Source organism: Lagopus leucura, unplaced genomic scaffold (genome assembly GCF_019238085.1).
Source record: "Lagopus leucura isolate 7727_CA_CO unplaced genomic scaffold, USGS_WTPT01 Super-Scaffold_73, whole genome shotgun sequence".
NCBI lineage: Eukaryota > Metazoa > Chordata > Aves > Galliformes > Phasianidae > Lagopus > Lagopus leucura.
The window spans coordinates 64,330,846-64,349,946 of record NW_024962252.1 but is presented as its reverse complement, the minus strand read 5'-3'; the positions used below and the strand labels follow the sequence as shown (position 1 = coordinate 64,349,946).

Here is a 19,101-nt window from a genome sequence, read left to right as displayed (position 1 = left end):
GTTTAGAGAAAAGAGACAAAAAGTAGATATTACAAAACAATTGTCATCCTATAGGAAATATTAGAAACTGAGTATATTGTAAGACAAAAGACCTTGGAAAGACAGCTAAGTAGTTGGCTGTCCTAGGGCTGAGATAAAGGAAGTTAATCTTACGGGATTTTAGAGAATAACAGCAATTTTGGACATCTGGAAAGCAAATTAAGAGCAGAAAAAAGTCAGAAACAGTTTTTATTTATGTATTTTTCTTGTTTTTAGTAGCTGAGTGCTGCAGTGGCTGAAGAGAGCACCTCACACTACAACGGTAGTGAATCCACATCAAGAATATTCCACTTCCCTTTTCCATTCATGTCTCCCTCTTTCACAGCTGTAAGACGTAGTTCTACAAAATAACTCAACACTCCTGCTTAGCAGCAACAACAAAAACCAGAATCACCAAAACATTTTTAAAAACTTTGCCTTTCCAGTGATCTGGATAACAGCTGTCTCTGAAACACTTGCTCTAGTGAGATACAGAAGACAACCAAGTGCATGGGTGGAAAAGCACTGACCTACCTCTGTCACAGCATGAACAAGGAAGGTGTAACCACGTTCTCTCAGTGTGACACACCACAACGGACCATTTCTCCTGTCATTCAAAATAAAAATCTAAGAGCATACCATTGGCAATCCTCACTCTTGTGGGATCCCAACATTACTTACAGGTTCACTTGATGAGATTGTTCAGTGAAGTACAGTCAAGGACTGAATTCTGTATCACTGATTCTGTGCAAAATCTATACTGGTGTAAAGCAAGTTATACACAAGAGTCTGTCACATAACAGTGAAAGACTGGCAATGTAATTTCTAGTGCCTAATGGACGTTTAGGCACAACACTCTATTTTCAGAAAAACTGTTTAAAACATTTATTTATGTTGAGATATGGAGATTTTATGTGGCTTTTAAATAATAGTCCAGCCAGCTCTTCTTCCAACAAAAGCTTTTTCACCGGGAAGATCTATTACATGCATTCAAGTTGTCTGTCAAAATGCAACTGCTAATTAAGAACAAAAATGACTGTGAAATTGCAATATAGGCTCCATTTAATTTTACTGGGAATTCCAGGCCTTTACTGTCAGGAAAGTAACACCTCTCATCAGCTCTGCAGACACCAGAATGAGTCACCTCTCCTCCTTTGGTTTTTCTAATTAATGATGTGGACTGTTTTCTTACACTTTCCAATGATTAACTGTAATTGAATGTTTTGTGGGTTTATTTGTCTATACTACACTGAATTTAGCAAATATATCATAGTGCTAGAGATGAACTCTTCTCCTCCTTCCCCTTCATTGTTTGATGCTTTTTATACAAAAGTACAGATTAATATTTACTGTGAAAAGCTTCAATATAAACTGAGAATTCTGAGTGGGTTTGTGCAAATACTTAGGACCAAGAAATTCCACTAGATTTCTCTTTTGTGCAGGTTGTGCTAGCAATTACAACTAGCAGCATAATTGAATTAAGTGTTTCATGCCATCAAAATGCAGAATGAAAAACAGTGACATCTGGGATTTTTCTTCTAATACAAACTTAATTATTAATCAAAGCTATAACACACAATAACATTGGCAAATGGCTCAAGAGCATTTATTTTTCTCAGTGGGGTCTTTAGAAGTGTTTAGAAGACAACAGAACCAATCTACATTCTTGTAGTCCCTTAGATTTTTTACCTATTGCAGTTTGTAATAGGTATATGTAAGATGGTTTTTAGAGGGACGAGAAGGGCAATCTTTTGCTACTATTGACTGACACAAGTCTCAGTGCTAGTTCCTGCAACATAGGCGAGTTATTAATGAGTAAATGTTTATTTTACTGACTCTGGGCAGTTTTTATTAAAAAAACAAACAAAAAACCCAAAAAAACATAAAAAAAAGTCCAGTCTATAGGTCTGTAGTGTTGTGGTAGCTATTCTCATTCCTTTCTGAAGTACAGCACAGTGATTACATGTGCCAGATGGTAACATTTTATGCATGTTGGTCTGGACTACTTCTGAAATAATAACTGAATGTTAATGAGCGGTAGCTGAATTGCTGAACTGCTTGTCTGTATGTCCCTATGTTTGAAACATAATTTCATATTTTGTAGCTTATGTTCTTACTAGGAGAATCAAGATATCACAGGTTGTACATTTCTTTATTTAGATAATGTGAGTTGAATTTCACCAATACAGGACACCAGATCTGTATCAGACAGTTTTGGCTAAGAATGAGTTTAATCTACAACTCTTCTCAACTTCCAACGATTAGGTTTAATCTTCTCAGCTTACTTTTGCAGTTTCAGCAGCTACAAAGAAATGTACAGGATCCATAGAAAATACAGCTAAGTACTACGTTATGTAATTGCAGAGTATTTTCATCAAGAATAAAAAATGCAGGTTTTTTTTTCAGTTAATGCACTCTGCATACCAAACTAACTATGATCAGACCTATCTTAGTAAACAGGTCTGAATATAAACTTCAATAGAAAAAAACCTATCAATCTAAACCTCGGTGTTCTACTAGAGTTAAAGAATGACGTTCATTTGCGAGGAAACATATGTAAGGGATGGAGGGAAGGAAGTAGATGCTGTGCATATACACAAGATAGATAAACACGGGTTTCTCTGAAAAGAATGCTTATAAGAAATGTTGGAGGGGAAAAGCTGCAACAGAGCACATATGCATATGCAAATATGATTGACAGAATATTGAAGTTATCCTTGTGATAAGTACAATAAGAAGTATTTTGGTACATTGAAATGCTTTGAAAAGAAAGGTTTGAAGTAGCTGACAAATTAGTAACTGGATTTCTCCTCTCCATACTTAGCCGCAGCTAGAAATAGATGCTCAGTTACCGAAAACAAGCTAGTATTTTCACAAGTTCTACTGATTCTCTTTTCTAGTTTTGCGCTGCACTTTTTCCTGCATGACTGCTCACTTCACCTTGGGAGGAACTGAGTACTTTTTAGCACCATCACTACCTGAGCTCACCTTCAGGTTTCTATAAGGGCAACTGTGTTCATCACATGAATGTACTCATCCTTCTTCCTTATCCACTCATCTACCACCTCTTTTCCAGTAAAAAGTAACTGAATATTCTAATCTTCTTTGATCTCTTGGTTCTTATTCTCTTTTTCCTGTCTTAGAAGAACAAAATCTCATTTGTGGTAAGTTTTTATGGAAGTCGTAAATGAGAGAAATATTCTATGCCATTAAATTTTGAAAAATTTCCACAGATGAAGGCCTAACAAATGCCCCTGTAAAGGTTAAGCAGTCTTCAAACAGATGAAGCACAGAAAATGATAAGAGTGTTTTATATCTCATCCAGCTACTTGCACTGGAGTGTCAGAGGCGGATTAGATTGCATAGGATACCGTATAATGCCTGTGCTGGCAAGTTTTTTCAAAAGAGAAAGAAAAGCCAAGTTACATCTGACCATATACACAGCCTGAGTCAACGATGTACAATTTAACTAAATCATGCCAACAAAGGTATGCATGTGGATGCTTGTATTCATGCAGTTTTTGGTAGTTGTTCACTTATGTGGGCAGTACCAATGAAAGGACTGTAGCAATCCTTTGAAAATGTGAAAGCATTTTGATGCCTAATCTCAATTAACAAAGAAATAATTTCAGTTTAAATCAATTAAATGTAGATCAGACCATGGTGAGAATGCACTGTAGGACGACTTGTTACAACAAGAAATATCACTTCAGCAAAACAATCAGTTATATCTGTTTTAGTATAATACTAATCTGCATTAAGAACTACTACCCCATTTGAATCTGAAAGTATTTTGCATCATACATACTTACGTAGGTCGATACTATCTATAGATAAATCAAAAAGGATATGAATTATACCTTCATCAACTCTGTAGACTGAAGATTGCAGTTGGTCTTCCAGATGCACTAGTTTCTCACTTATTGCTTCACATTTCTCCCCCAGCTCTGCAGAAAATATGAAGAACTCCTAGAGATAGTGGAAAAAGAAATCATGTTTATTGCCAATTGTACTTTTCTATCTAATATTTGCATCAAACTAAGGGTGAAAATAAAACATTAGTGGGGGGATATGATGTTTTGAAGTGCTAAGATATTGTTTGAAACCTAATCCAAGTTAAAGAGATAAAAAGTTATTACTATACAGTAATTTGTTGATTTATATGGATTGAAACGAGCTTGTCATCTCAGTCTATTTCCCATCAGAAAGAAGCTGTGATCTCACTTTCAGCACAGGATTAAAGGAGTGTGAAGTCTGAACTGCTCTCTCTCCTCCATGTTGTCTCACCACAGCAGGGGAAGGAAAGCTCACGCTGACTACACCATTTAGGTTCCTAAATTTTAGGTTGTTTTTCTAAATATGATTTACACATTGAGGCCATTTCAGCATTTCATGAAGCGTCACTTTTGGCATCTCATATAACAACAAAAATATAATTGCTGCCTGAGGAAAAATTTGGCTAGAATACTTAGGAACATTGCTCAACCGATCAGAGAAAACACATTAAATTCTTATGAAATACAAGATGAAACTACACTATGTTACTATGTATAACAAGTACAAATTTTCAAAAATAATGGTTGCCCACTTTCAACTTTATATAGACAAATGCTTCTTCTATTTTAAACTGAATATTCTGAACCCACTAGAAAGGTAGTTCCTACAGATTTGTTTGCTTTTGGATGTACTGAGCAAAGATAATTTATATCTTCCATATTTTGTATTCACTTCCTCTTTGAGAAATGACTCAGGTAAGTGTCATATTTGAGTGGAAAAAAATCAAATAATTTGTACATCACTGAGACTAGTCTCTGCCTGCCCCCAACCCTGAGGAAAAAGGGGGAAAAGACTATGGTGTCAAGATGAACTTCTCCTGGAACTATGCTGGAAAAAAAAAATGGATCATTCATCAACTGGAGTCCAGATAACTATATTTTCCCTAGATATGTATGTATTCATGTATAAAGCCAGCCACACGTCGCCATCTACAAACGTCAGAAAACTTTTGTTCCTTTGGAAAAGTATTCATAGTCCTTTGCACTGAACTGCTGATGTAATAGCAGGCATCTTTGGCTATGTGAGAGAAATCAAACCTTCAGTCAATGAAATCATGCTAGGAATTGGTGGAACACTGCCCATTGTGAAGCACTCTGATTTTTGGTAAACACATTTACCGCTCCTTGATTTCATGCTGCCCTTACTGTTCGTGTCATGCATTGCGCACATAGAGTCAAATGTCAGAAGAGCTCTGCTTGCTGGTACATCCTCTGTTACATCCTCTGCTACAGCACAGAGCTCTGACCTTTCTGCCTGTCTATGCTTGCTGCCAGACACAGCTATTGAGCAGATTGCACAGGGATACAATAAGCTTCAGCTCAAAGCTTGGACAAGTGAGTTGGGAAGAGGTTATGCTGCAAATGCCTACAGCTTAGACATTGGGATACACATGAGAATCAGCTGTTTGAATCTCTGGTTGGTGCACAGAACCTTGGCAGCCATCTTCAGAGTCATTATCAGATACCAGAATGTATGACATCATTCAACAGAATCTATGGAAGTAAAATTGCCCCATTGTTTTTAAAGTAAGAACAGGGGAGGAGAAGATATATGTTCTTCCTGCATCAACTAGAAAAGTCCTTGTTTCAGGGCTGGGGACAGAAGATGAAGAACAGTCTTCCATCCAGCTGCTAAATTGTTATTCGATACACCAGCAGGACTCCATATGTTTTTAGGAAGTGGGATAACCCAGGCAATTTATATCAACAGAAAGCTTTCAAGGATCATTCTATGACACGCATACAAGAACAGATGTCAGTTGTCTAAAAGGACCTAGGCCTCATGTAGAAAGAAAAAGTTCAGTAAATTGTAGCAAAACTGTAAAAGATTCAGTAAATTGTAAGTAAAACTACTCTGAAAACATGACTAAAATGATGACCATTCTAGACAAACCTCCACATTCTGAGCAGAGATTTTTCTTTAGCAGTTACTCGTAAGAAAATCAGATCTTCACACAACTCTCATCACAAACACGCAAGAAAACAAGACAAAAAATATGCAGCGTTACATCATCATTGAAGAGTTAATTTAGGAACAATCGCTTTTAATTAATGCATAGACTCCTAAGGGTTGCTCTGACAGACAAAATCCATAAATGAATTCAGATCAGATTCTTTCTACAGATTGTGTACTTAGGCAAAATGAAGTATTCCTGTACAGATGCTGAGGAAATAGTATTTTACAGCATCACATAAAAAGCAGAGTACAGCTCAATGCAACATCAATGTATTGTATACTTTTGTCTGATCCATTTACTGCTTTTAGCAAGGCAATACTGTTGACAGTGGGACAGTTTGTCCAAATAATCATTCAATGAATTAGTACTGCCACAACTTTGCTCTAAGAGAAGATCTACGTATTTCCTCCAGTTTAAAATGGTCGTCATGTTTCCTGTCTAGTAAACAGAAGCACAAGGAGTCACACTGAGCATCTAATCTAAATGATAAGCACACTGCTGCATTTGTCTAGCCCTGTTGTGAACATCCACAGTGGAAAATACATTCCTAATCTGCATGCCAGTGGACAAAGAGGGTAAAATGGGCCTTTTATACCTACACCCTTGCTGACCTACACCATCAGATGAGATAAGAGAGATTGATGAGAAGCATTTAGATACATGGTTAAAAAAGAGGCTCCAAGTTGCAAGTATGGCCTAGTTCTGAGGTCCTCAAATCCTGAAGATTTGAGATAAAATATAACTTGAAATTCACAGCAGCAATACAAAAGGATGACTACATTTACTAGTGTGTGGCTACCTATTCTGATCCTATGTTTGATATTTTCTTTTCATTTTTAAATAAAACTTTATGGTCAGGTAAAGAAGAGTCTCAGGAGTGATGGAAGGAAGCCCCGAACAAGCCTTCAGGCCCAAAGGAATTTGGGTTAACGTTCATTCTGTAGCAAAGCCATGAAGCTTTGTGTAAATACAAATTTGTGTTTTGGGGTTCTGCATTGTTCTCACATTAAACATGCTCAGAAATAACATTCTGTAATTGTTACAACTATAGGCATTAATTTGTTTGTCAGCTAAATACTTACATTCCCACTTAAAGTAAAATATCTCAAATGTAAAAAACATAGTAAAGCTACAGCACGTTACAAATACATATTGAATTGTCTAAAACTGCAACTGAAATCCTGTTTACTTTAGAAACTAAGATAAATGACAAAATGAGTACTAGGAAAAACTAAGTGCTCAATGCAGAATTGTTCAAACAGTACAGAGAAGCAGGAAGTTACTAGGTAAAAAAAAATAATTAAACTTGTTTAATCACCGAACACTTGCAGCCTATTTAATCACAACTGTATGGCTATGTCTTTTCTGTGGTATAACTACAATAACTCCATAATTTAGGTGTTGCATTCCATTAATGCTAAACTTCTGATGTGAACTCTACAGCTTCAATATAGCAATAACTATGTACAGATAAACTATTTTTGTACCTTTAAGGCACAGAGCTGCCTTTTCAGCTGAAAAGAGAAGTTCCTCCACAGTTTAGAAAAAGCATTGTTTCCCAAGAAAATATTCAGACATCATGCGAAACTCACAGGAGGGCTATCCCACAGATTGTGATTTTACAGTATATGCAAGTGGCCTATTTTATTTTGGCCTATATTTATATATAATCGTTTTTTATTATGGTGTACTGGTACAGATAACTCTAATTTTAGTTTAATACCAAGAGCTCTACATGAGATGGCAAAAACACATTGCTCTCAAAAAAGAAACAGGAAAAATTCTAAAGATTCAGTTAATTCCACAGCTCTCACCCCCAGATCCTCATATGAAAAAAGCACAATAACCCTTAGAAGTAGGAAAGGTTCCTTTCAATGCCTTCTATGCCTACTAATATCACTAGTGGCATTTTTGTTTGATGTTTGTCCATGTAGGTAGGGAAACTGCTGGCACTGACACACACACACTATTCACAACATCTCCTGATAGGAAAGTGGAACTGTACACTGATCAACAGCACTTTGAGAGGGAAGTGGACTCTGCCTCCAGCTTGACATATAAATAAGATACAATTCATTCAAGCTTGTAAGTGGTGTCAGTGCCACAAGCTACTGGAAGTCTAAAGACTTTAGCTATTTCTGCCCTAACAGCAATTTTAAGAAGCAGCTAGGAGAGAGATTGAAGCAGCCAGGAAAGAGCTGAGATGCAATATTGCTTTATGGATTTTTCTATGAACTGATCATGGAGGAGGTTGGGATTGTCTTCAAAATCCCGAAACAGGTAGAAATGGTACAAATTAGGATGTGATTTGTTAATTTGTTTTTTTTGTTTTTTTTTTTAATAACTGAACAATTCCTCTGCCTTCTCACGCAAAGTGGGAACTGGAAATCCTCTCTCTGTCCCAGGGATGTGAGAAACATAAAAAGCAGACAATGTTCCAGCTGCTGCACAGAATTAGTGCTCTGAATTAAGAGCAGAGGAAATGGCTTCACTTCAGTCTTCTGCATTTTGTTTTATCTTTTCAACAGCCATTTTAGTCACCTATGAGCAACAGCTCCTCTACAGCATTACTCAAGTTAAATGTTTGATCAACTTTTCCAGTGCAAATACCTTCTATGCTCTCTTGAATTCAGTTCAGCAACTTTGTACAGAAGAATCAGTGTTCCAGCAGCTAGATAAATCTAATTCCGCTAGTATGGTTGCTGCACTGAGAAGCAGGATTCCAGATACATCCTGAAAATCTGTTCTTCCTTCACAGGAACATGGTAAAAAGAAGTTGCTTTTCTTCAACCTAGCAGTATCATCACCCCAATGAAATTGGAAAATAAAAGCCTTAGAAGACCTGCAGAACATCATAGCCAGATTTTTTTCACCAAAAATGCTCTCTCTACCAAAAAAAATCTTCTCACTACTAAATCCTCTCACTCCCATAAAAGGTAAAATCATTTAAAGCAACATAAATAACTACAAAATGCCGCCCTTGGAAACAGATACTTCTTGTTATGGCACAGGGCTTAGAACAGTGACTTATTGTTTGCAGAAGTGCTGCATGCTTGCCCTCACCCCTCACCAAAGTTAATGGAAATTGTGAGCACTTGAAACTCCAGAAAGTCAGGCCAGGGCACTTCTTAAATCATTTCTAAGAATAAAATGCAAACATCCATATGCTTGTCTTGCTTGAGCAGATGTTTGTGTCACATGCAGGCTGTGTGCGTACGCCCTCAGTTAGTGAGCTACATAGCCATAGTGTCTAAAGCACAGCTAAAAGAAGCCTTTGCCTCTGCCCTGCTCCCAGAATTCCTACTGAGTGCACTGCTAGGGGCTGGTGTTGTAGATGAGGAGGACAAAGCAGACACTGATAGCAGGCCTAATCTCAGACTCCAAAAAAAACGCCTCTTACTCTTGACCACAGTCATCCTAGCATCATGGCATGAATGGCTATTTAATGAACATTTTATTCCTATAGATTTTCTTCCTTTCTCCAGCATGCCCTATCTTCCACATAGAGAGGTGCGCAGACTGATGTCGTATTCATGTGGAGGCTCTGACATTCTCAACTAAGCAAAGTAATTATTTCTTACAACTGACATTCCCGTTAATGAGGCTGCAAATGACTTCTGCTTTTTGTTGCAACAGGATCATGGTAATGAATCCCACTCTATTTGTAGTCCATTATAACCCTCCTTTCCAACTCTGCAATATTGCCATCTTAGCTGCTATTTGCCATTTGTATACATAAACATAACTTTTTTCTTCTCCAACTGTAATTTGCAACTGTCTATCTATCGTATTGATTTCAGGCTACTCTTTCAATTTATCAAGAACATTTGGAATTCCAATCCTAATTGAAGTTATGTTGACTGGTGCACAGACTCCTTGTCTATCTCCTTTTTAAAGGCAAATACCAGCTCTGCTTTTTACTGATCTCCTGGGACTTCAGCCTTCATTTGGAGTTCCCAGAGAGCCTTGTTAATGGTTTGGAGATTGTTTTTCTTGATTCCTATGAATTCTAGAAAGAATTTCATCAGACTAGCCTGACTTGAGTGCATCTCATTTACCTTCAGACCCTTTACCATGATCTTCTCTTGCTAGCTTCAGGTAAATACTAAGAGCATTCCATACGTATGGACACAATTTATTACTTCTAGAAAAAAAAAACAAAAGTAAAAAAATAAATAAAGCAAAATAATCTGCACTTTGTTCTCTTTTTATTATTCTCTCATTAACCCTTATTAGAAAACATACGATGCTTTCTTTCAGCTATCCCTAATGTGTCCCTCACCACTGAAGTCTCCTGCCAGTTTGCATCTTTTGCTTACTATTTAATGTGCACTGTGGTCTTCCTGGTTCACTTTTACACTGTGCATTATTCTTTTAGGCTCATTGTTAGTAACACTTTTTCCTTCTCAAAATTCTTTTGGGCCACTAAAGAAGCTCTGACATAGACACAGTCTGTAACTGTGTGCTCTCTTCTGCACCAAAAGGATATGACACTCTACTGGAAATACGACTTCATCTGAAGAGTAGCAAAACTCATCAGCTGCTTCCTTCTACCTATTGTTCCCTCAATTTTCTTCAAATGACTTGTTATTTTATTTTTAATGGAGATAGCTCTCAGAACTAAGTTCAAGTCTTTTTCCCAATTACTTCTGCCCTTATCACTTTCTACTTACAGATTGCTGGCTTGTTCCATCAGCCTACTTGTGCATATTTGGGAGAATTCAGCACTACAACATGCTCTAGTTTCTCATATGCATAAATCAGGCATAAAGCTTTCCAGACAGCTGTTTTCTAACTGTGAACAATCTCCTCTCCACAATTACACACTTTTCCCACATTCCCTTTGCTTGCACTGATCCCTCCTCTGCAGGGATATGACAACACAAGAGAATGTTAAATGACTCATCAAAAGTACAGCTTGATGATGGCAATTCTTCCCCTCTTGTCTCTTCCACTATAGCCAAACAGGAACATCCTTGGAAAAGTAGGTATGCAGACATAGTCTGTGTGACAGCAGTCTTTCCGTTCTCCTCTTAGTAGACTCAAGGTCTTCCCTGAGTGCAGACTTCCCAAACCATGCAAAATACTTCACTGGCTCATCTAATTAAACTGTGACAATTCCAGTTCCACTTGTGGGAAAATAAGGCTATTTACTGACTCACAAATAAAAACTCACAGTGGGCCAGGACTTGGAAAAGAAACAAAAGCACCAAACTGTTTTCTAACATCCACATCCTGCTGTGATAGGAGTCACCATAGCTGAATACCATTTATAGGTGGCTTGTAGTATTGTTCATTCTCATCTCTGCTCCCAAGTCACTTAGATGCAACAATCTGGAATGACTAACAGAGTGACCTCCTGCAGGCAATGGGGAGACTGACAAAGATTTAGGGACCAGACTGTCAAAGGAACATTTGGGCAAAGCCTTGACATGGTACGGAGTGCTGACAGTTTCACAGCTCTTTATAGAGCTGTCTATAAGTTAACATCAATCCAGCTGTGGCAGTGTGGGTGAGAGCCTGGACTTCTAACTCATTTCCATTTCCTTTTTTTATATTGTTGCTCTCAATTTTCTTTATGCAATTTTCCCCTCAACACTTTGAAAGTTGTTCTGTCTCTGAGGACTATAAGACCATAATTTCTTACTAAAGGCCTCCACAGCATTAACCCTCCATGCCTGGGCTCTCTGGTGTATTCATAAGCCCAGCATGCACAATACTTTCATGATCCAGGCTTATTTGCTGCTGAGTAAAAGGACAACTTCTTCAGTCAAGGTCTGGGCTTTCAGTGCAGGTCACTGCTGCACACAAGCTTTCTGCAGACCTCTCATCTGTATTGGTCTGAATCAAATGCAATTTCCAGAAAATCTTTTGCTCTCTTGGCATCTATCACTACCCACATTCTCTCATTTTGCCTTTCCAGCAGTAGAGCTTTTTGCTACCATTATTCTGTGGGACCACTGCTTCTGCTTCATGTCATCCACTGTGTACCTGAACGGTTTTGCTATAACTCCCAGCAAAATTCACAGTTGAGACAGTCTATTTGCATTTTCTGGTGACCATTTTTTGCAAAGTTCACCTTCACACTCAAGGATTCCCATTTTTATTTATGCTGAATTCACATATACCTAAGCAGGGGTTCTTAGGCATGTTCTCATGCAGCAGTCCCCTTGTACACATGATCACTGATCAGTCTTTAGTTTTACAGTAGATTTTCTTTCCTGGAGCATTTCAGCTGCTCTACAGCCATTGAAATCTTTGATGGGAATCCAAAGAAAGTCATCATAGAAGTAGATATCCTGAACTGCAAATTTTCATTTTATATTATTTTTTATAAATTTGCTGGGCTAATGCTTATAACTCATACTTGTCACGTGGGATGTGCACTATTGTGGAAGGTGAATAGGGCATTATTTACCCATGCCATTGCTTTGCTGGCTGGACATAATGCGTAGATGTTAATTTCTTTAATATGTGGCTTGCAACCCAAGGCATACTGATCCAAAATTGGACACTCAAACAGTACAACTCCACAAACCAGTATGAATCTCCTTATGCAAGTATTACCTGAACTTCTAGTTTGCATGTAGACAGTAACAAGCAGATTTTTCTCAACACTTACTCTCATAGGAAATACATCTCATGCTACTCAATTATTCTGGAATTTGCTGAAATATATTGAATAGGATCTGACACCTTTTTATTTATGAAAATAGTGTAAAATGACAAACATTCAGTATTTTTATTCAGGTGAAATTCCTATTGACATATATTCTGCTGCCGTATGTTTTTATACTTCTCAAATAAATTCAAAGGGATTTATAAAGGTATTTTTAGTGGTACACAAGGAGCCAAGTAAAATATCATGATTTTGTTCCATTCTTAAGCATTATTATGGTGCTACAGTACAGCTGGCTAAATATAATCTATCCTACATTCCCCCAGCATATCCATTCTGTCATTCATTTGTATAAAAAGCATTAGAAAAGTGCAATTTAACTATAAACTCTCCAGAATACACAGTAATTTTGCCATTATCTTTTACAGAATAAAAGAATGGGACTACTCTATTTGTGCCTATGCCATTTTTCTAAATGTCTGAGTACTTCATAGTGATTTTGCTCTCATATTTTTACCCAAAGGTAACACTATAGAAATAGATATCATTAGTTTTAATTCAGCCCAAGAAGTGTCTGTATAATATCACCACTTTATGCTGTCTAGAAAACACTTACCTCAGATAAATGACCCTCTGCTCCAAATGAAATGTCTTCAACAACCTGTTAGATATAAGTTATTAAATATATGGTAGATAGAAGTTGTATAAACATTAAGATTTCAATGGAACTTACAAAAACGGTATAGGACATAAACTTGTACAAGGTGAACAATTACATCATTTCACTACACATCTATGAAATATTTCAGTTGGGTTTATAGTGGAGCTGTGGCAGCTACCCAATATTTGAAGTTAAATTTAAATACTTTTTATTAAAGCCTGACTTTTGGCTTCTCTGTTAGAACCAACATGGACATGGGCTCTAAAACTGAAAAACTGAGATAAACTTATCTACCAGACTCTTACCAATCTACATACACCGTTCAGAAGTCTACAGAAGTTTTCTAGCACAAATCTTCTAAGTCACTTTGGGCAAGAGAAGTGAGAGAACACCAGAGATGGTTCATATTAATAATCTGTGGTAACTATGTTCCTGTCTCAAAACTTAATTGATCTGTAAATTCTATAAGTAATTAGCCAATATTTCCTTGATCGGTTGAGGAGCAACAAAAAAAAAAAACAAACACTCAGTTAATATTATTGGAAAAGCATTAATACTTACCATACACAACAATATTGATAACATTTAAATAAACTGAGATAGGGATATTGCTTTGATAGGTCAATACTTATTATCACAAGCATATATGTATTTCTATATTAAAGCATAAAGTCATTACTCTGCCATGAGATAGTTGTTATTATTGGACATTTCCTAAGTCTATCTGAAGAAAGATTGTTTAAATTTATTTTACCTGTAGAATTCATTTTCTCATTGTAATTTTACTGTAACGTACTTGCAATCATTGCAGGTATTGAGACAACAGTGTCTCAAGGTAACAGTTCCCAAGAAGGCCAATGATATCCTGGGGTGCATTAAAAAGAATGTGGCTGAAAGGTCAAGGGAGATAATCCTTGCCTTCTACTCTGCCCTGGTGAGGCCATATTTGAAATACTGTGCCCAATTCTGAGCTCCCCAGTTTAAAAAAAGATGGGGATCTCCTAGATGGAGTCCATCAGAGGGCCACAAAGATGATTAAGGGCCTGGAATATCTTGCTTATGAAGAAAGGCTGGGTAACCTGGGTCTGATCAGCCTGGGGAAAAGAAGACTGGGAGGGGATCTGATTAATGTTTATAAGTGTCTAAAGGGGGGTTGGGAGGCAAACTGATGAGGCCTGGCTCTTCTCGGTGGTGTGCAGTGATAGGACAGGAAGTGATGGCCTAAAATTTGAACATAGGAAGTTCCATACTAACAAGATAGAAGAATTTCTTCATTGTAAGAATGAGGGAGCACTGGCACAGGTTGCCCAGAGAAGTGATGGAGTCTCCTTCTATGGAGATATTCAAGATCCATATCCTGGACATCTACCTGCGCTACCCATTGTGGGGTACCTGCTTGAGCAATGGGGTTGGACTCTATGATCTCTTGAGGTCTCTTCCAATTGCTGCAGTTCTCTGGTTTGGTGCAATTCTGTGAACTGTATCTAAAGAATTGGCGCGATGTTTGCCAATAGCTCAATAGCTATGACAGAATTACTCACAACTAAGTGGCATTTTATTGCACAACTATGTGTGTGACTGTTCAGCAATGATCTGACCATTGCATACAAGCCAGCTACTTCTTTTTTTTTTTTTTTTTTTAAACAGCAACTCCTTCCCTGGATTAATGCAGAAAACAGTCAAACACTGACTTTCACTGATGCTTAATGCTGACATTCAAAAAGATGATTAAATTTAAAGTTTCCAAATTACTTTTAAAGCTCTACAAACACAACATTTAATTAAAACTCAAATGAGAGCACTGTTTATTTAGCTTTCTATAGGCTTTGTCCTTTACACATGGCACAACTGCCTCCTGGATCACAGGCTATCTCAATTCATGTTAGTGGGCTGCAGCCTGGTGACCAAAGCTTTCTTGTTGGTTGTTATTAATAAATTCTGAAAAATGTGTCATACACTGTGATGACTTCTTTTTAATGAGAGACATCACCCTGAACATTACGTTTTTTTCCCCCCACAATTGTCCATTTAATATGACTTTTACTTATTGTAAAATCAGTGAGTGATATGAATGTTTTGCAATGAAAGAACCCTTTCCCAACACCAGTCAGCGATCAAGAAAATGTTCTGAAATATCTTCCCAGGTGGCAAAACTGAAGAATGCAGATGTGAGTAAAGAAAAACAGCTCTAACTCTTAGCCTTTTTCCTTGCTTTAGTTATAGTGAAAAAAGAGAAATGATCCACAAAGAATTCTGATAGGAAAGCTACCAAAAATGCTGACTTACTAAAGTTAACACTACTGAATTTTTATTTTTTTTACCTTGTAACTTTAATCACCTCAATTTTCTTGAAATCTAGTAGGTGTTTCTTTCCTTCATAGTGATTAAGAGGGAACACTGCACAGCATGCCAGACAGCAGCAGCAAAAGAAAAAAGGATAGGTCAGGAATTCCAGCTTGCAGTGCACACATACTCAAATTCATCAAGACACTTGGTGTTAAGGAGGTCCCAGCACACATACATCTCTGTTTATTAGTTATTGTTGATATTTCTAGTGTTATTAAATGATTTTTTTTTAATATACATGCATTACCAACAAGCAAAGGATAAAGCAAGATTTCCTAAAGAGTAGAATATACAGGCATTTATGTCTGAAGAGAAATGAAACGTTACTACATATTTTAGAAATCACTTGTACTTATTTATATCTAACTACAACTCTAACTATCTCGGCAACTTTAACCTTGCTCACATGCAATGTGGGCAATGGAATTTGCATACAGTTTAAAAGCTTGGAATATTTCTGCAATGAAAACTAGAATCCATCTTGAATTCCTCTGAGACTTGGGAGAAAAAACAAGTCCAATTAGTTCGCAGAAGACCAACTGGAACTGCATTGGCAGAGCACCTTATTTTCAGCAAGTCAGTCACTGTATAGAAAGTACATGTCTGTATGAAAATTCGAGAATCTATTTTAACTACATTAGACAGCAAGCTGACTTTGACATGGCTGAAACTAGGCCCGCTGTCTATCACTTTGCTTCATCATTTTAAAAAATATTGTATTTGTCTGAGGTATCTGTGGTTGAGAGGGGTACACCGTAATTTCTAAGTAAACCAGATTATGTGAGGATAACTTTTCTGGCCCTATTTTATTTAATTCGACCAACAAACGAGTAATTATGTTTCAGTAAGCGAGTAAGCGGAGCTGCCAAAGCATGTGATAGTCTTCACCAGTTAATAGTCAGTTTTACAAAGGAAGCCTTACAGTGCCATAGTCTACTGCACAAATGAATTGGGGAAAAAAATATCAGTGCTGTCCTAGAAAACAGTTATGATGACTAAGTAACTGCTGATGGTTAATAAAACTGTCCTCACATTTGATGGTAACATATCTGGACTTTCAAAGAATTTACACCTTGCATATTTTATATCAGGACAAATTATATATAGTGATAATTTGCATTTAAAAATGAAAAATGGCCATCCTGCAAAGCAGTATCTGATTTCCATTTCCATTCATCTATTCTGTTTTTCTCATTCTTCTGCTTCTTGTTTCTTCCTTTCTGCATACACAGTAGGACATAATTATATGCAAAATTGTATTTATAATACACATCAACAAAAACAAATCCACTTCTCTGTTATATTTAGCCAGATACAACATGAACAGGGACACTTCGTCTATAGCATTTCACCATCAAGTAAATTAATTACCTGCACCTTCCAAGGCATCTGTATTTGCATTATTACTCCCTCGCTGTACTCTTTTGAAACTGGCTATTCAGTAAGCTCTAAATATAAGGAATGCCACTCCTCATTTTGCTTCAATGATCAACACTCCCTTTAGGTATTAGGACAGTTGGACAGATGGATCATTCTAGAAACAAGGTAACTTCATCAAGTTATTCCTCTCACAAGGACAGCACAGCCTTGTAGATAATATCAAATAGGGTATATTGACAAATACATGTTTTTCCATTAGATGCTTCCACTTGTTTATAAAAACAGGCACCAGTAAGACTTTCTTTCGACAACCCAGCCTTCTGACTACTGCGACTCACTCTAGAACCAAAAGTCACCACACTTCATTTACCTTTATGTCATTCCAGGGGACAGCAGTCCCACTTTTCATGGAAGTGACTTGGGCTTGCAGATGAAACGATACCTATTGCATGAATTTCAAGAGCACTACAGGAAAAAAACACAACACTGAACCCACCAGAGCTTCTTAGCTGCACTTTTGAAAGGGAATCACAACTTCCCATAACCAGCCAAGCTGCTCAAATTACTTCAGCCTACTCATCAGGGATATAATATGAAAAAAAAAAAAAAAAAAAGAAAAAAAAAAGAAAAGAAATCACAGAGAAAAAAACCTAAATCAAAGCCACAGATACTATTTCCAACAAAAAAAACCCTCTGTGTGCATTCAGTCTGCAGACCACCTTTCTTAGCCTGCAAGTACTGATGAACCCCACTTTAAAAATAGAATTTTACTCAAATGGAAGATTTTTACAGTAAGGTAACACCTTGCTTTCTGCTAAGTCTCAGCCAGAATAAATGCAAAATGTGATATCAGCTTTCAATGTATTGCACAGTTCAATGGCACCTAGCAGCACACGCGATTAAGCACACTTTCAATTTTTGTCAATCAAATTCCAAAGTAGTAAAACTGACAATTCCTGTTGGAGTGCCTTTTTGTCACATTACTGTTATTGGGTGACAAAGCTTTTCAACAGCTTGCTTTTTTTTTTTTTTTTTTTTTTTTACCTTGACAGTGCAGTGATTTTATTTGATTTTAGGTTGTTAGAAATATTTAAGTAAGGATGGCATTCCAGAGAAGAACACAAAAACTTCTAAGAAATTTCTCAGACCCTTTAACCCCCATGATTTTTTCCTTCTTTTAATATTGGCTATGTGCTGGAAGCCAACTGGAAGCTGAGCTACAAAGCCTTTGACCTCTCCATTGGAGCAGGAAAACTCATCCACTCCCCATTTCAGCTAACCGAGGGCTAACAAGTCAGCAGAATTAACTCACAGTGAAACTCATTGGTATGATGAGGAGCAGCTGGTAATTTCTGTTAACTACTTAAAGAATCTTTAAGAAAATTGTTTTTCCTTTGAACCCTTATGTATACTCTGTATTCACTGCCTGAATAATTTCCACATTTTGAAAAGACTGATGGTTCCAGGAAAAAGAGTTGAAGGGCTTCTGAGTAAATAATAAGCTATTTTATTCATATCTCATATTGGAGGACAGATGTTAAGATCATTCTTAACCTGCCCTTCTGACCAGATTTAACTTTTTCTCTCAAAATAAGAAACAGCTCTATTGCCTCAAATCCAGCTGTAGGGCATTCCAGATACCTGTTTCAGCTTACTGTGCCCGGGACAGGAAACGTTCCACTCTGTGCCCTTTGGAAAGTGATCTTCTTTCCTCTTTTCAGAATTAGAAGGGCCACTAGCAGTCATCTCCAGCTCATCCATTTGGTTCTCCGCTTCCTCAAAGCCACAGCAACTGGTTTCTTTCAGTTGAAACCCTCGGATCAACAGCTGACAGGCCTCCAAGTCAGCTTCCCACACTCTCTGAAGCAGCTGGCTCCCACAGCTGAAATAAAAGCCAAAAGAAAATAAAACTGCAGTTCAGGGAGAGCAGTTGCTATTTCAAGTAACTTCGGGGTTACTGCTTGTGATTAGATAGGAAAACAAAAACAATGGAAAAACAACAGCAAATCAAAATGCTTCCACGGAGCTATTTCAAACTGAAAAGCAAAAACGTGGTGGTCTTAT

At 37.2% G+C, this 19,101-nt stretch overlaps 1 protein-coding gene across 1 annotated transcript in view; it reads right to left on the bottom strand.

Moving 5' to 3' along the window:
* The window catches only part of DISC1 (DISC1 scaffold protein), a 249,596-nt gene that overhangs the window by 54,111 nt on the left and 176,384 nt on the right, over positions 1 to 19,101 (bottom strand). Inside the window, exons 11-13 of the mRNA XM_042884448.1 lie at positions 18,679 to 18,919; positions 13,267 to 13,311; positions 3,879 to 3,987 (exon numbers count right to left, since the gene is read on the bottom strand). Of these exons, the coding sequence (XP_042740382.1) occupies positions 3,879 to 3,987; positions 13,267 to 13,311; positions 18,679 to 18,919 (395 nt within the window). The remainder of the gene's footprint in view (positions 1 to 3,878; positions 3,988 to 13,266; positions 13,312 to 18,678; positions 18,920 to 19,101) is intronic.